At 37.1% G+C, this 20,727-nt stretch overlaps 1 protein-coding gene across 1 annotated transcript; it reads right to left on the bottom strand.

Annotated features, from left to right (window-relative positions):
* Positions 1–13,256: 13,256 nt before the first annotated feature.
* Positions 13,257–13,967, bottom strand: LOC145089045 (uncharacterized). The gene is made up of 2 exons (XM_079027546.1): positions 13,638–13,967; positions 13,257–13,547 (listed from the first exon to the last, which is right to left on the bottom strand). The coding sequence occupies exons 1-2, from the start codon at positions 13,965–13,967 to the stop codon at positions 13,257–13,259; spliced, it is 621 nt and encodes a 206-aa protein (XP_078883672.1).
* Between the last annotated feature and the right edge of the window lie 6,760 nt (positions 13,968–20,727).

The raw sequence follows: 20,727 nt of genomic DNA, 5'->3' as shown, positions 1-20,727 counted from the left end.
AAGAAGTGTGTGTGTGAGAGAGAATTTATTGTAAGGAGCATCAATCATATCATCATTACATTAGATTCAAGTTATTCTTCTTCTCCTTCTCTTCTATTTGATCTGACATCATCCAATTGATTGGGAATCGGCACCATCAATTGGATCTGATTGATACACAAGCAAATTTTTGGGACTTACAATTGGTATCAGTTCTTGGTTGTATCAATCAATTTTTTCAGATCTGGAGCTTATTTGATCTTATTTTGAAAAGAGAATAACATTTTTGGATAGATCTCGCAAAAATAAGGGGGGTTACTTCTTTGCATTTTTCATAAAAACGAGTTTTTGATCGAGTTTTGGAGCAAAAAAGGGTGAAAAACGTCGTTTTTTTCACGAATCTGTTGAAGGTGTGTGGCCAAACTTTGAAGGTGTGCGGTTGAGCTCTTGAAGGTGTGCGGCTCAGCAGCCTCGGTGTGTGCGGCTCGGAGTATACGGCTCGGTGTGCGGCTCAGTCACGGTGTGGGGTCTCGGATTACGGCTCGGAGTTTGCGGCTAGGTCTTCGGTTCTCGGTCTCGCCTCGGAATCCACGGCTCAGCTTCGCTCTAGGCTCAACAGCGTCCGGCTCGCACGCAGCCTCGTCCTCGTAGAGCAGCGTCCTTGCATCGCTTCGCAACTCATCCTCGCTTCGCGGTATCCATTAAAAATAGAAACGACTTGTAAGGTGCCGGGGATCGAACCCGGGACCTCTAGGTCATTGACACAGCGCTTTACCAACTCAACTAGCGGACACCTTGGTTCCCTACTTCGAAATTTAATTCATATAGTGTCTCTCTCGGTTCCAAATTTCGAAAATTGATTCTTTTAACCCCAAAATTCAATTTCTTTTCATTTTAAATTCCAAATTCAACCAAAATTTTAGTTTATAAATTTTAACTTTTATTTTTGACTTTTTACTTAAAATTTTGACTTTGACTTTAAATTTTGACTTTCTCGTTTGACTTTTAATTTTTCAAATTTGGCTTTTCGGTTTGACTTTTCAAGTTTGACTTTTGATTTTACTGTTTAAATTTGACTTTAAGGTTGACTTTCTCGGTTTTTAAGTCAAAGGACAATTAAAAATATAAAAATATATAAAAAAAAATTAAATTAAAAAAAAAAGAAAAAAGAAAATGAGTTCCGCATCAATTCCGGTAAATGAAGTTTCATGTACTCCATCTTGTAAAGCTACGATTAAATTTCTTCGCGATCAAATCGATTTATTAAAAAGAGAAAATGAGGACCTCAAATACGAAGGCTATACTCTAAGGAAAGGTCATAAACCTTTAAAAGCTCAATTAGAGGCTAAGACTAAGGACTTTAGGAAATTACAAGAAGATTACAGCAATAAGTATGAAAATTATGATCACATTAAACGCAAACTTGCTGCTGTAACTGAAGAACTTGACGCTTTGAAAATTAAGTGTGGAAAAACATATATTAGTTTGAAAAATTATACTGCATCAAGTAAGACAGTCGAGTCCTTAGTAGAAAATCAATTGAGTTTTAAAGATAATCAAACCAAGGGTCTAGGGTATCACAGTGTGCCACCTCCTTTTAATCACAATTATAACCCACCCTTTGAGACCAATGAGGAAGAAATGCCTGCTCAGTATGGCCAAACCCCTGCTCCAGATTCAATTAAGACTGAACAATCAGGGCCAACTGAGGGTGCTGAGTTGAACGATACTAATGCTTCTACTTCATGTGCAGGTAAAGTAGCAGAGGATGAGAACAAGGAGAACACCATTGAACAAACCAACATCTCCTTGAACTCTGAATCTGTTGCTTCGAACTCAGTTGCTTTTGATCAACCTGCTGTTGAGAAGTACAGGCCACCAAGTCAAGTGAAACAGCCGACCTGTTGCAGCTGTGCGTGTGGGAAAAGCAAGAGGCGAGGAAAGGATACGCCACCAGGGGAAGGAAGAAACAACTTCACAGTGAAGAAAAAGACATGTTTGCACTATGAAACACCTGGACACATTGCCAGAAATTGCCCAAATCGCGCATACGTTCCCTACTACGCACAAGGCTGGCAGAACGCGCCAAGAGGGAGATATTTCAAAAGAAACCCCTCGAGACCACGTTCGGACAATGACGACTGGAATGCAATGAAGGGCAAGAGTTCAACTCCCAAGGCCAAGAAATCAAATCCCAAGGTCAAGAAGGGAATGTCGGCCAAGAAGCCAAATCCAAGAGATGCTCCCGTGAAGCCAAAATCAAAATCACCTCAACGGTCGACATTAAGTTCAAAAGCAAATACTGAGCCACCCATCGGATCGAAAAAGAAATGGGTTAAACCCAACTACAAATGGGTTCCAAAGGCTCAATCTCCCAAATCAACTAACAATTCTAATATTTCTATGTCTTCTGTTTGTGATAAACTGGACATGTCATGGGAGAAAGTATCGTGTGTCGATGACAAAGGTCGACCCAGTTTCAAAATGGACTGGGTTCCAAAGACCAACTAATCCCGCTCTATGTCGGAGCAGCTATGGAGGCATATCATCAGACTTTGGTTTGTTGGTAGTAGCTGTTCCAGGCACATGATAGGAGACAGCTCTCAACTGTACAGTATTCAGACATTTGTTTGAGAGTATGTGTCCTTTGCGGGAAAGGAAGAAAGGAAGAGATCACTCACGGGGTTTGTGCTTAATGACATGAAGAATTTTCGGATCTGTTCTGAGTTTACACGTGCTATTCTCAGACCTTCTGGATGCAAATTCAATCGGTTACTTACGGTTTAAGTTTTCTTCTCTATACTCCTGAGTTTTTCTTAAGCTGATTCGCTTTAAAGACAAATTTTTGTTTTAGGATAGTTTAAATTTGCGCATTTACTTTCGTTTCTCTCTTATGCACAAATTTAGGGGGAGAAATAAAAAGAAAACAAAAATTAGAAAATTCAAAAACAAAAATAAAAAAATTAGAAAATCCAAAAACATTAGAAAATCAGAAAAATAAAAAAAAATTATGCTGGTTATAGAATGTGCTTGAGGGAGATGTTTTGGGAAGTGATATGATTATGTGATAACAGGCAACCTGAGTCTGCGTAACATACCCAAAGTTGAAGGGTCTATGCTCTGGTTTGATGCGTCGGTAGGCCCGAAAGATTCTAAATGGACATGACTAGGCAGAGTTGAACTTAAGAAATCAAATGACTTGACAAATCTTGACCTAGATAGTTCCGTTTAGCCTGACAATACGACGCTTGGATAGGTTGAACAGGGAGATATATATGGGAATCTACTCGTCACAATAATTGAACCCGTACTTGGAACCGTGGTTTAACTTTTCCTCGATGTGCGGATTTTGTCCTTAATTCCGGTTGGATGGGGCGACTGGTAAATTCCGATAAATTAGGTCTGTAGAATATCATTTTCTTTCTTTCCGTCTGTTAGTCATATGTTGTCTCCTTTGCGTGACTTCCAATCTGACCTGGTACACAACATGTGCAACTCTATTTCTCTATAGGTTATATATGTGAAAGACTTCTTATCTGTTAGCCATATGTTGTCTCCTCTGCGCGACTTCAATCCGACCTGGTACACAGCATATGCAACCTTCTACTTCTCAACCCCTCTGAAGTAATAAGTAATAAGTAATAGAATTTTGAATCTATCTTCTCTCTGAATGGTTGTCTGCTCACCCGGTGTAAGGAATACTTTGGAAGTTCTTGATGGCTGGGGCATATCAGGAAGCGGGAAACACGTTCTAGTACAATTAATATTGAACACTCAAAGATTGTCTATAGATCTCGCTGCTCAATTTAGGTGGATAACAATATCCCTGGTCGTCGTCAGCTGAATGGTCCTTAAGATATAGTATCTAGAAACTTAGGTTTAAATATAATATCTAGGAATTTCGGATCACATTGTCTTGTCACTTATAGTATGTCCTAATTTTGTCACAGTTTTTCGTGTTTAAGTGGACAACAATACCGACGATCGACCAGACAAAGATGTGAATATGAAAGGTACCGATAAGTGGATAAAGGCTATCTAAAAACTTTGATCCCAAATCTCTCTTAAAGTTAGATATCATTTTTATTTTTGTTAAATTTGTCATAGTTTCTTCTAATTTAAATACTATGGGAGAATTAAAAATTAAAAAAAAAATCAAAAAAATTCAAAAATAAAAAAAAATCAGAAAAATTTAAAAATCCAAAAATAGTGTTATTTCTGTTTTATTTCTTGTTCAGAAAAATCAAAAATCCAAAAATATTTTTTGTTTCCGTTTTCATTTGTGTGCTAAGTTTTCTTTTAGTTTTGTTTTGTCTTGAAAAGTGATTTCAGGTATAGATAAGACTCATGGAGTTTGTGTTGAAGATTTCTGAGCCAAATCCTCGTCCGTGAGCATCGAAGCATTCACATTCGAAGGAGCAAGAAATGAAGATTATTCTTTCGACATTCAATCTGTCAACCCCAGAAGCATGGTGAAGCTGTACTTGAAGATTATGTCACAGATTGCATTGAAGCCTCCTCAATCAATCTGCTGCTATCTTTGTACCTGCTGAAGTGATCCAGAAGATTTGTTCTCTCTGTAGATTCTCAAGCTAAAGCGTTATCTTTCAAGAATCTGTACATCAAGCTTCCTCACCCAATGTGCGTTCAGAGTCAAATCTTGAAGAAAAGCCCAACCGCTCGAGATGAAGTCATTCATGAAGATTCATCAAGTTCATCTTGAAGCTGTGAAGAAATCAAAGATTAATGTTGAAGCCAAGCTTCTAATGAAGATTAACAAGAAAAAGCCAGCTACTTTTTAGGGGGAGTTTGTTGGGCCATTTAGAAAAGAAATCTATAAACCAAGGGGGAGATTGTTGGGTCAAAAATATGGTTTATACTTTGCTTTTCTAGGAAAATATATTTTTATGTAATGTTGTATGTGTTTGCGGTTTGTGTGTACGGCCGTACACGTGTGTACGGCCGCACACCCTGTGTACGGCCGTACACAGGGTGTGCGGTTGTACACATGTGTATGGATGGAGGTCCATATAAATAGAGGAGTGCATGTGGGAGAGTACGGTTATGAAAGGAGAAAGAATAGGAGAAGAAGCCTAGAGAAGAGATGGAAAGTTAGAGAAAAGAAGTGTGTGTGTGAGAGAAAATCTATTGTAAGGAGCATCAATCATATCATCATTACATTAGATTCAAGTTATTCTTCTTCTCCTTCTCTTATATTTGATCTAACATCATCCAATTGATTGGGATTCCGCACCATCAATTGGATCTGATTGATACACAAGCAAATTTTGGGGACTTACAATACATGAAGTCCGCCACCCCCGGACGATTCCGCCATCCTTGGTTTGGAGGTGTGACACATGTGATTGATCACAAGGAGTTCACGGACTTGGGAGGGTTTACGGCTGAAGATCCTATGAAGGGTTTACAACCCTTATGAAGGGTTTACAGCTGTAAACCCTTCAAGATCTTAAATATCTTGAAGATGGTGACAAAGAGTGACGAATCAAGGCTAGAACAAAGGGGTTCCTAAGCATGATCAAGAATGGGGATGAGACACTTACGTTTTTGGAGTGAAATGAGAGCTTTTCTTGGATGATACTTGAGAGAGAATGGAGTGTTTGCGGCTGGAACTTGGAGAAATGAAGAAAAATGAAGTAATATCTTATATAAGGAGGGTGGTTCACGGCTAGAAGAGTGTCCACGGCCATGAATAGGGTTTACGGTCGTGAACCTCATATGTTGGGTTTTCTGGATCGGGTGCAGCCTTCTGATCTCGAGCTAATACTTCAAAACAATCAACCGTTAAGTGTACTAGGCTTAGAACTCATTAGAATGACCCTTAACAAGGCTAATAGGAAATAGAATTAAGTTTGACTTTTGGTTGATTGGATTGACTTTATAAGCTAGAAATTTACGGGTTGTCACATCATTCCCCTATTAGATGGAATTTTGTCCCGAAATTAGCTTTCTTAGCAGTACTCCTGGGGTCCTGCTCCTCTGAATGGAAGAACACCCACTCGTAGACCTAGAAAACTTTGCCCTTATGCTCATGATAAGATTCATACCTGGTCCATCTATAATTAAGATTAGTAAGATGGTCAGATGTGCAACTCTGCCCCAGGTCCACAACCAAACAAGGAACAGGAGATAGGGCGGAAACACACATACTAAATCTGCATAATCATAATTATATACCACTCTCGCGTATACACTTAACAGTGATAGGTGGGATGTATTCTTCCTTAGCCTCTGTGCTTGAACTGGATCTGTTGGACGAGTGGTAGTTCGGGAAGGTCTGCTAAGTATACGGTGGCAAGGTTTCGGAGGGCAAGGTACTCCTCGCATAAGTACTTCGGGGTTTAGAAGACAAGAGACAATACTGAGGTCTAGGTCGGGTTGTCATTATGAATGATATGGCCTTCATTAATTTTTCGGTTAAGGCGATGGGTTTTCGAAACACACGAACTTGGTATGGTGAGGACCACGCCAATTCATGACGACAGAATTTTATAGAAACGAATGTTAGGCTGATTTGAAAGAAACGTTTGTTATACGATTGTGTATCCCGAGTGTGCTCGAAAATATTATGTGTAGACTTTCTAGTGCTTTTAGTTTGCTCCTTGATAAAACCACTGCCACAAATCGTACCGCGATGAGCGAGTACTAACAGGGAATGTGCTTTGATAACTAGTGTTGATACTTTATATTATGATCCTCCTCGGTAACTCTATGGTCGCCTGGCATATACAAGTTATGTATAATTAAGATGAATAAGACGGTCGACTGAGTGACTCTGCCCCAAATCCACAACAAACAAGGAACAAGAATTAAGGCGGAATCACTCACTCTAAGCCTGCAAAATCTTAGCTATGCACAACCCTGATGTACATACTAAGCCATCATAGCTCACTTGTACGGATCTTTAGTTCCCTTATGAATGTTGTGACATGTTCATACAAGTGAGTTATTATAATTACTTTTAAATTTTCCCCAAGTTTTTATATTAATATTAATATAAACTTAAATCTTTTAAAGAAATTTTTATTAAAAGTCGTACCAAAATCTCAAAAGAGGGATTACTCGTTGCTCCCTTGTGTCTTGTCGTTAGATTTCTCCTTCGCCTCCGTCATTTCTCTCAATTGGACAGTCTCTCTTGACATGTCTCATTTCACCACATGCATGGCATACCTGAACTATACTAGCATCGGTGATTGAAGTGATGTGTTGAGTCAGAGTTCCACAGAAGTGAGCTCCTTCGTCATTTCTCTTTGTTGGACATTCCCTCTTAAAGTGTCAGATTTTCCGCACTTGAAACAAACCAAGTTTACTTGGGGGATTGGTCATGCCAACGCCCTGCAGAAACGGGCAGTGTGCCCCTTCCTACGGCAATTCGTGCATTGCATCTCTCGGCAAGCTCCGTTGTAGTGGTAGGTGCAGTTATTGCACCTTGGAATATTTCCAGCATATTGGTTGACGGGGGTTGTAGTATCAGATTAAGTGTCCGATGTTGTGACTGTTGTTGTAACCGTAGGGGTAGTCACGAGCTGTCGTCTCTTGGTAGGACCTTGAGTCGACTTTTCCCCCTTTTTGTCCCAGAACTTTCATTTCTTGTTCTTAGGTTTGTGGTCTGGGGTGTCCTTGTCAGCAGACACTCGTGGGTTCCCTTGATTGTTATTGTGATTAGCATAACCTGCACCGCTTCCTCTTCTGTTGGCGTTATTAGCATTGAACTATGCCATGACGGCTGTCACAACAGCTGTGACCGCAACCTGAAAAGTAGCAGAGTCTATCTGCAGACTTGGTGCCTCGTATGTTGGTTGGTTTCCTCCTTGTGAAGACATGATTCTATTGCATGGCGAAGAATGATCTCGTGAGTAATGATGGTCACTGCTAGTTGTATTCCAACATATTAAATATACTTAATAATTTCATGCTTTGCTAGATTATTCTCAATGTTTCTGAAAACATTCCTGAGATGTGCCCCTAGTAGTGGGTAGAAGTAGGTCTTGTACGAGTGATATATAAATTAAGTTATCCTTGTTCTGAGTGTATCTGGTTCTGACTTTCATAGGGTTCTGAAAACAATTCATAAAGGGAGTCTATATAAAATAAACTTTATGAATCAGAAGTGGCTATCCTCGAATGAATCTCTGTGAATTGAATATTCGTTACTAGTTGTATGAAAAAGAAATAATCCTAATCACATAGTGTGAGTAGTGTATTCACTAGCTCACTAAGTCAATTAAGGTTATTATTTATTAGTGTGACACAATAGGATGTTTTGGTTTCTTTGGTTGATTCCACCTTAGAAAACTCCTCTTGAATCTCTTTTTGTTCCTCTTTGACTCCTCTGTTGACTGCTATGATGGAGTGGTTACATCTATCTGGGTTTGTCGTGCGAGAATGGAAGTGTCTAATGAATCTATGAGATTAAGTGTAACTTTATGGGGAGATCCTTACCGGGTCCTCCTATATTTGTGCAATGTATACAAGTTGTATATAATTTAAGATTAAATAGACCTTCGAATAAGTGATCCAACTCTAAAACCACAACCAAACAAGGAACAGGAAGTAGAGCATAGATCACAAATTCTAAGTCTATAAAATCTCAATTATATAAAACCTTGCGAGTACACACTCCGGAATTATAGAGCTATCAGAAGGGTCTTTAAATTATCACATAAGTTATTTATATAGTTCCTAAAATACTCCTATAGTATTTTAATGTAATGAACTTGGTATGTTTTAAACTTCTTGTTGTCTTATAGTATCATAAAATACTTCCGTAGTATTTAACTTATTGTTCTGATCTAGAAATCCTTCGTATATGGAGTTAGGTAAGTTTTAATACTGTACAACAACACATCACTCCCAAACACATGTTGGTCATATCTCATATAAATATAGTCGATCAGGCTATATTGATCCCAGATATGATTACCTAACTGTCTAGGTTTGACCGCAGTGTTCAACCTTTAAATACTTATGTTATGTTCTTCTTGTGTTACTTGTTCTAGTATGCATATATGTATAAGCATGTATGTATACTTTTATAAAATATTGTTATATTTTAAAATATACTTTTAGTCAGAGCAATTCGGCCCCATTGTATTTATAGTTGTATATATTTTATAGGTTTATATACTTAGTTCACTATAAACAATGCTCTGATACTAATTTGTCACACCCCCAAACCGGAACGGCGGAAACGTTCAGGGGCGGAGAACTGATGGGTTTTAGCCATAAGAACTTTCCTATGTGCGCATGCAAAACCCTAATGCTTGGATCTAGGCTTTCTAATTAAACATGCTTTGAATCCAAGACTTCTAATGACTAATTAGGTTAAATAACAACATTGAAACAGATCTAGAACCATACCTTTGAATTCCTTGTTGATCTTGTCGTCTTGGAGCTTCTAGAGTCACAATTGTCACTCCTCTAATGGCTTACAAACACCAATAGCAAGGAAGATGATTTAGGAGAGATGAGAGGGGAGGAAATCGGCCAGGGTTCTCTTACTTTAGGTGTCATCCAATTTTCCTTGGCTATGGGGTCTATTTATACTTGTAGACTCCTTAAGGGTTACAGTCTAAACCTTAATTGGATAATCTTCTCTTAAGGCTATCCAAATCCATTCCATAGATAAGTCATGGACGATTTTGAAGCTATCCTAGCTTCTAGAATCCGTCCCTTGTATATCTATAAGGATTTTCAGTCTAAAGCTTAACTATCAAACAATTGACAGTTTATACCCCTTTATTTAATTAATCTCTTTAAGTCACCAAATTAATTCCAATTAATTCTATGACTTATATTAATCAAATAACAATATATTATTCTCATAATATATTAATAATATTTACTCTCTCTTAATAAATCATCCTATCAAGTTGCTATGGTGAAGGCAACCCAAAAGGACCATGCACAATCGGGTCAAATACTAGACACTATTCCAACAGTCTCCCACTTGGATAAGTCTAGCAACTATATGCACAAGTACAATTCGATTTGCAATCATAGCTCTCAAAGACGCTGTCAAACTCTGATCTAATCAATCTTGTCCTTTAGATAAGGGATCGTACAGTCCTCTGTTAGATATCATGCTGACAATCCTATGGAATAATTAGTCTAGCATTTTGGGTTTCTCGATCTCCGATTTATTTGACATAGAACTTAATCGAACACATCAATTCAGTTCTGACCGGGCCCAACACATAAGTCAAATCAAATCATTGAGCGGCCGAGATATCGCTTTTACCTTCTTAGATAAAAGTTACAGATAAACTTCTACTTATATGCATTTACTTATTCATTAACCAACTATACACAACAATGCGTTTTATAACACCGAGTTACTGATGTGTTTTCGCATTATCAATGTACAATCAATTAACAAATAACAAACCATATATCTAGGTTTTAAGACTATATGATATTATCGTCTTGCGATCACCCTTTTACATCGTATTCCATAAGGTGATTCCAGCAAGCGCGGGTTTGTTCCAATGCTCAAAACTAGTTCATAAGGACTCATGAACGTTGCAGCAACCCTTTGCTATGTCTAACACCATTTAGAAATTCTACACACCAATTCATGACAATCTTCATTCATATCTACTTCCAACATATGAACGATTGAGGACAATTTGAACAATTCGATTATTCCTAATAAACTCAATTATTCTGGAAGTCAAAACATGCAAAGTGAAACAATAGTTAAACAATTAACATAAGATAGTAACATTACTCATAAATAAAACTCCTTTATTTAATCATCAAATGTCAATTACATTTATCTATTACACGTTTCTAATACTATCTAATCTATGCTAATATCATCCCTCAGCCCAATACTCCTAGCATGCTGCAAGTGCTTAACCCTACTCAGTCCCTTCGTAAGCGGATCTACTGGGTTATCTTATGATGAAATCCTCTTCACAAATATGATATTACGGTTTGTGATTCTTATTTTAATCACAAATAGTTTAAGGTTTTGTGATGGAGAATTAGTGAATCGTCATTCACTTACCTTCAATTTATTTGCATGTTAGATTACGGCATCCCTTTTCTAGTATGTAAATGTTATTGTTGGATCCTAGCCCTAATTTTTTCTTATTGGGTGATAATTAGGGATTCTTATTCTAATCTATCTTTGTCCTTTTTCCTTTGAAAGATGTCGAACGCAAACAACGCTGCTGCTAGTTCTTTCACGTTGATGAGCCTTTGCTAAAAGGTCACCTTCGATGGAACGAACTTTAGCGAATGGATAAGATACATTCGCACCATTGATCGCTATGAGGATAAGGAGTATGTCCTCTTAGCGAATGGATAAGATACATTCGCACCATTCATCAGAAGATAACCCAGCAGATCCGCTTACGAAGGGACTGAGTAGGGTTAAGCACTTGCAGCATGCTAGGAGTATTGGGCTGAAGGATGATATTAGCATAGATTAGATAGTATTAGAAACGTGTAATAGATAAATGTAATTTACATTTGATGATTAAATAAAGGAGTTTTATTTATGATTAATGTTACTATCTTATGTTAATTGTTTAACTATTGTTTCACTTTGTATGTTTTGACTTCCAGAATAATTGAGTTTATTAGGAATAATCAAATTGTTCAAATTGTCCACAATCGTTCATATGTTAGAAGTATATATGAATGAAGATTGTCATGAATTGGTGTGTAGATTGTCTAAATGGTTTTAGACATAGCAAAGGGTTACTGCAACGTTCATGAGTGCTTATGAACTAGTTTTGAGCATTGGAACAAACCCGCGCTTGCTGGAATCACCTTATGGAATATGATGTAAAAAGGGTGATCGCAAGACGATAATATCATATAGTCTTAAAACCTAGATATATGGTTTGTTATTTGTTAATTGATTGTACATTGATAATGTGAAAACACATCAGTAACTCGGTGTTATAAAACGCATTGTTGTGTATAGTTGGTTAATGAATAAGTAAATGCATATAAGTCGAAGTTTATCTGTAACTTTTATCTAAGAAGGTAAAAGCAATATCTCGGCCGCTCGATGATTTGATTTGACTTATGTGTCGAGCCCGGTCAGAACTGAATTGATGTGTTCGATTAAGTTCTATGTCAAATAAATCAGAGATCGAGAAACCTAAATGCTTGACTAACCGTTCCATAGGATTGTCAGCATGATATCTAACAAAGGACTGTACGATCCCTTATCTAAAGGACAAGATTGATTAGATCAGAGTTTGACAGCGTCTTTGAGAGCTACGATTGCAAACTGAATTGTACTTGTGCATATAGTTACTAGACTTATCCAAGTGGGAGACTGTTGGAATAGTGTCTAAGGCTGCAACTATATTAGGCAAGTATTTGACCCGGTTGTGAATGGTCCTTTTGGGTTGCCTTCACCATAGCAACTTGATAGGATGATTTATTAAGAGAGAGTAAATATTATTAATATATTATGAGAATAATATATTGTTATTTGATTAATATAAGTCATAGAATTAATTGGAATTAATTTGGTGACTTAAAGAGATTAATTAAATAAAGGGGTATAAACTGTCAATTGTTTGATAGTTAAGCTTTAGACTGAAAATCCTTATGGATATATAAGGGACGGATTCTAGAAGCTAGGATAGCTTCAAAATCGTCCATGACTTATCTATGGAATGGATTTGGATAGTCTTAAGAGAAGATTATCCAATTAGGGTTTAGACTGTAACCCTTAAGGAGTCTACAAGTATAAATAGACCCCATAGCTAAGGCAAATCGGCACCTCACCTAAAGTAAGAGAACCCTGGCCGATTTCCTCCCCTCTCCTCTCTCCTAAATCATCTTTCTTGCTATTGGTGTTTGTAAGCCATTAGAGGAGTGACAATTGTGACTCTAGAAGCTCCAAGACAACAAGATCAACAAGGAATTCAAAGGTATGGTTCTAGATCTGTTTCAATGTTGTTATTTAACCTAATTAGTCATTAGAAGTCTTGGATTCAAAGCATGTTTAATTAGAAAGCCTAGATCCAAGCATTAGGGTTTTGCATGGGCACATAGGAAAGTTCTTATGGCTAAAACCCATCAGAAACATCACTAGGATATCTCACAGCATCATAAATATTAAAGTTTATTGTTTCACCATCAAATTGCATTGTTAAACCACCTGCATACACATTGATTTTTGTTCTAGACTTTTTCAAAAAAGGTCTTCCAAGCAATATTAGAGCCGATTTGGAGGAAACTTGTTCCTCTAAATCAATCACATAGAAATCCGTTGGGAAGACCAATTAGTTCACTTGCACCAAAACATCTTCTAGGACACCTCTAAGAAAAACACTTGATTTATCCGCGAGTGCAATTATGACACTTGTTTCACATAAAGGACCAACATTTAATGATTCATATACCGAATAGGGCATGACATTAATAGAAGCACATATATCAAGCATGACACTACTAAAAGTGGCATCCCCTATCTTGCAAGGTACCTTAAACATTCCCGGATCCTTGCATTTAGGTGGATGTTTTTTTTGTAAAACCACGGATGCATTTTTGTTCATTGAAATCTTTTCATTTCCCTTCAATTTTCTCTTGTTGTTGCAAGTTTCTTTCAAAAATTATGCATACCTAGGGATTTGTTTGATTGCATCAAGTAATGGAATATTTACCTCCACATTTCGGACGGTGTCCAAGATCTTTTTCTCCTTCTTTGAGGTTGTAAGTCGGGAGGGGAATGATGGTTGAGTGGCTATTGGAGTCACTAGAAGGGTATTCTTCTTTGGAATTTTGGCTTGTATATAATTCTTGAAAATAGGGTCCTCAATGGGAGTGATCTCTATTTCTTCCTCATCTTCCCTTGACTTCTTCTTTAAACCACTTTCTCCGGTTTGTTTACCACTTCTCAATGTTACTACATTAACATTAGGATTCTTTTCGGTTTGAGAAGGTAATTTTCCATGGGACTCCAACTTGATTAAGGACGTAACTATATCTCCCATTTGTGTTTCAAGGTTGGAGATACTCCTTATCTCTTTTTGGAATTGTTAGATACTAGTGGCAAGAGATTTGACAATGTCTTCAAGAGACATTCTGGAGCTACTTGGTTGAGATTGAGGAGGTTGTTAGTGATGATGTGGAGGGTGTGGTTTGGATTGATAATGGGGTTTTGAATGTTGGTAATGGGGTTTTTGTGGTGCGTAAGAAGGTCTCCAACCAATATTGTCATTTTAAGGCAATGGTCTTGGTTTGTAGCTCATATTGGGATTTGGCTTCCAACTTGAATTGTATGCATTTTGGTAACCGTATGGTTTGTTCTGGTAGTTTTGTAACTCTCCTGTGGCATTTACATGTTCTGCATCTTCTTGAATAACGGGACACATATCCGTAAGGTGTCCTATTGTTGCACATATTCCACAAACCATCACTTGTGGAGTTTATCCCATGGCTAACTTTTGGACAACAGATGTTAAATCTTTAATTTGAGACTCGAGGTTTGATGTCACTACTTCATTGACTTTTTGATGTGTGTCCCTCTTCATGTCTTGGCATGGGCCAAAGTGTTGGGAGTTTGTGGCTATGGTGTTGAAGAGTTGTCTTGTTTGTTGTGGAGTTTTGCTAAAGGCATCACCACCACTTGAGGCATCAACTAGTCTTCTCCCCATTATTAATAGTCCCTCATAAAAGTGTTTAATGAGGAATTGTTCCGAAATTTGGTGTTGTGGACAACTATAGCGCAAGTTTTTGAACCTCTCCTAATAATCATGGAAAGTCTCATTTTGACCTTAGCGGTTACCACAAATATCATTTCTAAGACTTGATACTCTTGAAGTGGGATAGAACTTATCAAGGAAAGCCCTTGCCATTCCGATGAGTTGATTGACCCTGGTGGAAGATAAAATAACCAATCTTTTGCTCTATCGGCCAATGAAAAGGGGAATGCCCTTAATTTGATTTGGTCATCGGTTGACCCTTGTGGCTTCATGCTAGTGAAAATGAAGTTGAACATCTTTAAGTTCCTATTTGGGTCTTCATCTTCCAATCCACGAAAAGTTGGAAGGTGATGAACTAAACTTGACTTCAATTCCAAACCTCCTTCCAAAACGGGGTAATTGATACCGGTTGGAGTTTGTGTAACATCGGTTTCCATCATTTATCTTAAGGTTCTTTCGGGTGCTCCTTCTCCATCCACCATTGCAATTTGGTTTATGATGGGTGGATTTTGTTTTAAAGGGTGGTGCTTCGGGAATTTCTTGGCGAGGGTCGGGGCTAGAATCGGGTTTGGTGTCACTAGAGGAAGCGGTTTCAACCTCCGGATCTCCATTAGAATTTGAAGTTTGACCACGTTCTATTCTCTTTTCCTTCACCAAATGCCTTGTTTCTTTTTCAATTTTCGGATTATAAATTAAAGCGCTTGTACGTTAAGATTTTGGGCATCGAGAAACAAATTGAGTAAAAATAAACCAATCCCCGGAAACGGTGCCAAAATTTGGTGGTTGTCGATGCCAACAAAATTAATAACCCTAAATCTTTTACTTTAAAATAGTGTATAGTGGTAAAGGGGTCGAATCCACGGAGATTGGTTCAATTTGTTACTCAATGAAAATATCTTTGCAAAAATACTTGTAAAATGACAATAAAAGTAAAATTGGGGGTTTTGGTCTTTTAAAATACTTGAAATAAAAGTAGAGTTAAACTAATATTTAAATGGACAATTCAACAAAAAACAATATTTTGATGTAAAATCAATAAGAGAAAGTGGTTGACTTAAGCTTTCCTCATTTGAAAATTTGTTGAACATATCATTAGAATCCAATAGTGCAATACTTGTTTTGAATCATTAATTTGACTATAGTAATCTAAGAAGCTTGAGATTACCTATACTTTTCTTAGTTGTTAAAATGGTTAGAAAAGTTGTTAGGTGTGTCAGACCCAACAAATAAAGGGGTCGATAGACTCCAAATACACTGCTTTAATGCACTAAAAAGTAGTACGAGGCAAGCAGGGTAGAACCATAGAGACACGGGACAAAAGTCTATACCTTTTTGCACAAGGTACTTTGGTCACAAATGGGGTTTTTTTTGCAAAAGTCAAATAATGAAAATAACAATCTACTTTAAAAACATGCACAAAATAAAACAGATTTGTAAACAAATTGTAAAAGTGCTTCCAGTTCTAGTTCTCAATGTTGCTGTTCAGCTTGATTATGACTTGATGTAATTCATGATTGTTATTCTAAGTTGGTACTGAAAGATATTAACACGCTCTAACACCTCTCGCTTGCCAAATTATCTAACCAAAACACACTCTTTGACTAGACCTAGCTTTACTAATTCAACCTAAACACGCTCTTAGATTGTATTGAAAACCTGCATTAAGTTTTGTACAAGCTTCCCAACAATGTTAATTTCTTCTCATACGCTCGGAAGTGTGAAAACATGTGATGTATATTTTACAATAAGAAAACTTATTGCTTGTTACCAATTATTAACTCAATAGAACGATTAGGTGCCCTAAAAGTTAATTAACTGCACAAAAATTGAATTCATGAAAATGGCCAATCAAACACAAATCAAATTCAAGGATTCTAGTTTAAACAAAAACATAATCACTAGAATAGAATCACAAATCAAACATCAAATCATATGCTTCAAGTCAAGCAATCAACATGTTTTGAACAAGAACTAGAAACTAGGGTTTCTTAGCCACACATGGCTAAGAACAAATCAAACAAGAATAAAGATGGAATTGGAATGTTTAATTCTTACTAAAATGAAATCAAAAGTGTTTGAAATGATTAAGTCTTCTCAAAAGCTCCAAGAATTCTCCCAAAATTGCCCTTGATCGCCAGAAACTGCTCCAAAAACCGTTCTCCCCTTCAAATCACGTCTTCTCCTGTCTTTTATTAAATTTCACGTGCATGCCATGAGGCCATGCGTTTTTGGCATGGCCATGCCTTTTGCCCATGTGTTTTTGGCATGGCCATTTGTCTTGACCATGTGTTTTTGGCATGGCCCATGCTTTTTTGCTAAAATTCCAAAAAGTCTTCACGTTTGACTCCATCTTCAAACTAGCTTCACCACGAGTCATGTTGCTTACATATGAGATGATAAAGGACAAACACGACCCGTATCAGTGTGACAAGAACCGCATTTCAAATGTAGTCCTTTGCTATGATGATAATGCGACAATGACTCGGGTTATGTCTTCATGCTTTCCTCCATGGAATGACCGGTTCATCTTCTATGCATGCTCCAAAGCTCCAAGAATCCAAGCTCCATGCATCCAAGCTCCACGTTCCATGCTCCATAATGCCTGCAAAATAAATCAAAAATAGTGAAGTACCAGGCATTCTTAATAAAATATGCAATTGCCCTAATAATCAACTAAATGCAAGAATTACGAAGTAGAATGCTATAAAAAGACGGAAATAAACATGCAAAATAGGTGCATAAAATGCACCTATCAAACCTCCCCAAGCTTAGACCTTTCATGTCCTCAATAAAGAACAAAATTGAGAATCTACCTAGAGAAGACGATAGGTGACTAAAAAGAAACTAAGATGAAAAGAATGGAAGGAATGAAAAGGACTAAATGGAATTAAGAGTGCATGCATGCAATAAAAGAAGAACTAATGAAAATAAAATATGTACAATTTTTTTTCAAACATTAATGCAATAAACAAAACAAAACGAACATGTTCAATCCAATTAACCTCATTATGTCATACAGTTGAAGGTGTACCTGTCGGGCCTTGAGATAACTTGACATTAACCCCACAAAGATATATAACATGTAAAACAAGGTTTGTAGCCATTCCCTAACGCAACTCAACAAAATCAAAAGTTACAACACTTGTTCACTTTTATAGGTATTGAGTTAGCACATGGAACAAATTATGGTCTTACTCTTGAGAAAACATGTGATGCAAAATATGCTCATTTTCATTTTTCAAATCATGACAATAACCGACTCCAGCTATTTGTTGACTAACAACAATCTTTTTCTAAGAAATATTTTCTAAAAATTCCATAATATTTACCCAGATTGGTTACATGTTTCAAACCACTTACACCAGTCAAAGTAGTTTACAGTCAGTCTCAATGTTTACAACCAAACATTTTTTCAAACACATTATTCAATTAAACTATAAACATAAATATATACAAACTATCTAATTATATTTTTCTACAAATAAAGCTCATGACTTTCTTTGAAATCCGTGTAACGGGCTTCCAACCAACACATCCAAATCAGATGACCTTCGTGTGCTAGATTTAAAGAGATCCCTCGAGTTTACTTGCCCGAACCTCAAAGGCCACATATTAGCTTTATTTGTTATTATTAAGTTCATGACTTTCTATGGAACCCATGTAGCGAATTTTCAACCCAATCAGTCCCAAACAATTTTGCTTTAGGCAATTAGGTGTAGAACACCCCTCGGGGTTTACTTATTCGAGTCCCAAAGGTCACAAATTAACTTAATAATATTTTTATTTATTTATTTATTTTTATCTTTTTTTTGTTTTTTTGTTTTTTTTGTTTGCCAAGTTTATTTCCTTATATTTTAATCTTCACTCTTTTAGGGGGACTGATGTAAACGCGCAAAGACCCGTAAATATAGTTGGAAACAATGTCCCCAAGTAGGGTATTTAGAAAGGAATCGGTAGAAAAGACTTTTTAGAGCGCTGAAGGATTCGAGTCACTGAAATTTTATATTCATTTTATGACTCTGTCGAATTTGGAGTTTGGATATGAATGAGCAATAACTCATAAGACCGATCGTGTGTTCCAACGGCTAAACTATATCTGTCGTTATGCTTCGATGTTGATAACCTTATCATTTTTTGTTTTGCACGAGTAGCTTTGGGAGACGTGTTCGTGTGAGATTAGGTTGCTTTAAGCTTTTAAATGAAAAACGAACAAGTTCTAATCTCAAGCCACGACTAATTTACCACTTCAACTTATTTAATGAGATTAGGTTCCTTTATATTGATTTTCTTTATTTATTTTTATTTTTATTTTATTTTTTTATTTTTTTATTTTTTTTGGATGAAATGCATGTGGAAACTAACTAGAACCTAATGTACAAAGACCCCTCCCCAAGCTTAATATTTAGCATCATCCTCGATGCTCCGAGAGCGAACGGTAACCTAATGACCGTGAATGTTTAACTATATAGAGCATATGAACGAATTCTCAACAATTCTAGTCAAACAATCTTAGGATTCATGCATCAAACTTGAGATATGGAAGGAATGTACCATTCAAATGCTTGCATTTGTGATCTGTGCTTGACTTTTTCACTTCATCTTCAACCTCAAGAAAAGTTGAGCTCTTCAATGGTGGAATACACAAACGGAGGTAAAAGCTTCCCTTCTTCTTTACAAAATACCTCCCCAAGCTTGCTCTTGAAACCCTACAAAAGAATTTTGAAACCTAATACAAGAATCAAGTCAAATTTTACAAAGAAAAAAAAAACTAGGGTTTTATGCAAGATTTGATTTTGTACACTTTCATGGAGGGAATTCTACATAGATGAAGAAGAAGATGGAGTTAGGAATGACACAAAACGCATGGTTTATAAGTATTTAGGAGGAGAGAGTGCGGAGGAAGAATGACACAAAACACATGGTTTAAAAGCCAGACCGTTCTTTTTTATGGTAGCCCATGCTTTTTTTAGCATGGGTCGTGAATTTTTAGGAGGAAGAATAACACAAAACACATGGTCCAAGCCAGACCGTGCTTTTTTATGATAGCCCATGCCTTTTTCGGAGGTAGCCTATGAGTTTTTTTTTTTCGAAAATGTGCATGGTCTAAGGACAAGCCGTGTGTTTTCAATCAGCCCATGCATTTTTAGCATGGTCCCTAAGTTTTGGCCATGCGTTTTTAGCATGGCCCCTGAGTTTTGGAGTTTGCCCATGCCAAATTTTTTTTTCTTTTAAAACCTCGATAGTCTTGCATGGTCTAAAATTAGGCCATGCCATTTGAGTCCTGCCCATGCCAATTTCACATGGCCATGCTTTTCTTTTCTGTTAACCAAAATATCACGTTTTTTTTTATTTTAACCTCACAAAAACGTTTTTTTTTACACATGCGTCCCTCTCAATCTTGTTGATATATTTTTTTTTTGCATGGAACTCTAAAAAGACTTAAAAACATTGCAACACAATAAAGTAAATAAAAGAAGAATAGGAAGAAAATACTACCCGAATTGCCTCTCGGTTAGCTGCCCTTGTTTCAAGTCTTTGGCTCGACTTGGCCCTTGGAATATGTTATTCTTTGGATGTTGGGACTTTCCAACTCAATGAACTTTTCGCCGCCTCCTTCAATGGAACATGTATCTTGTACTTGACTTTCTTTTTGCGTGGGAACCATGTTGGACTTAGACCCTTAATGACAACAATCGTCTAGTCGGCCCCTTTCTTGTACTTGTCCAGTAAGGTGGTCAAATCTTCCTTCTTTGATAAGGTGGTCGATTTGATGATCGGTTGGGAGTCTTCCTTCTCGGGGTACATATCCCTTGAAGGGTCCAACAAATGTATCGTTTTCGGCTCTTGTGGTTGGTCTACCGGCGAAAGGAGTTTCTCATTAATAGTGGGTGGCTCAGCCTCTTTTTTGTCAACCTCCAAATCCTCCTCTACAACTTCCATGTCAGCATTCTTAATTTCTACTTCTTCCTCGACAACCTTTTCCACTTCTACTTCTTCCTCCTCTTCCCCATCTTCAAATTGCAATGTTGGGTCATCAAAAATTTTCCCA

This window comes from Lactuca serriola, chromosome 2 (assembly GCF_051521515.1).
Source record: "Lactuca serriola cultivar US96UC23 chromosome 2, Lser_US96UC23_V15, whole genome shotgun sequence".
Classification (NCBI taxonomy): Eukaryota; Viridiplantae; Streptophyta; class Magnoliopsida; order Asterales; family Asteraceae; genus Lactuca; species Lactuca serriola.
Note: the sequence above shows the minus strand (reverse complement) of the source record. Positions and strands in the feature narration are given on the sequence as shown.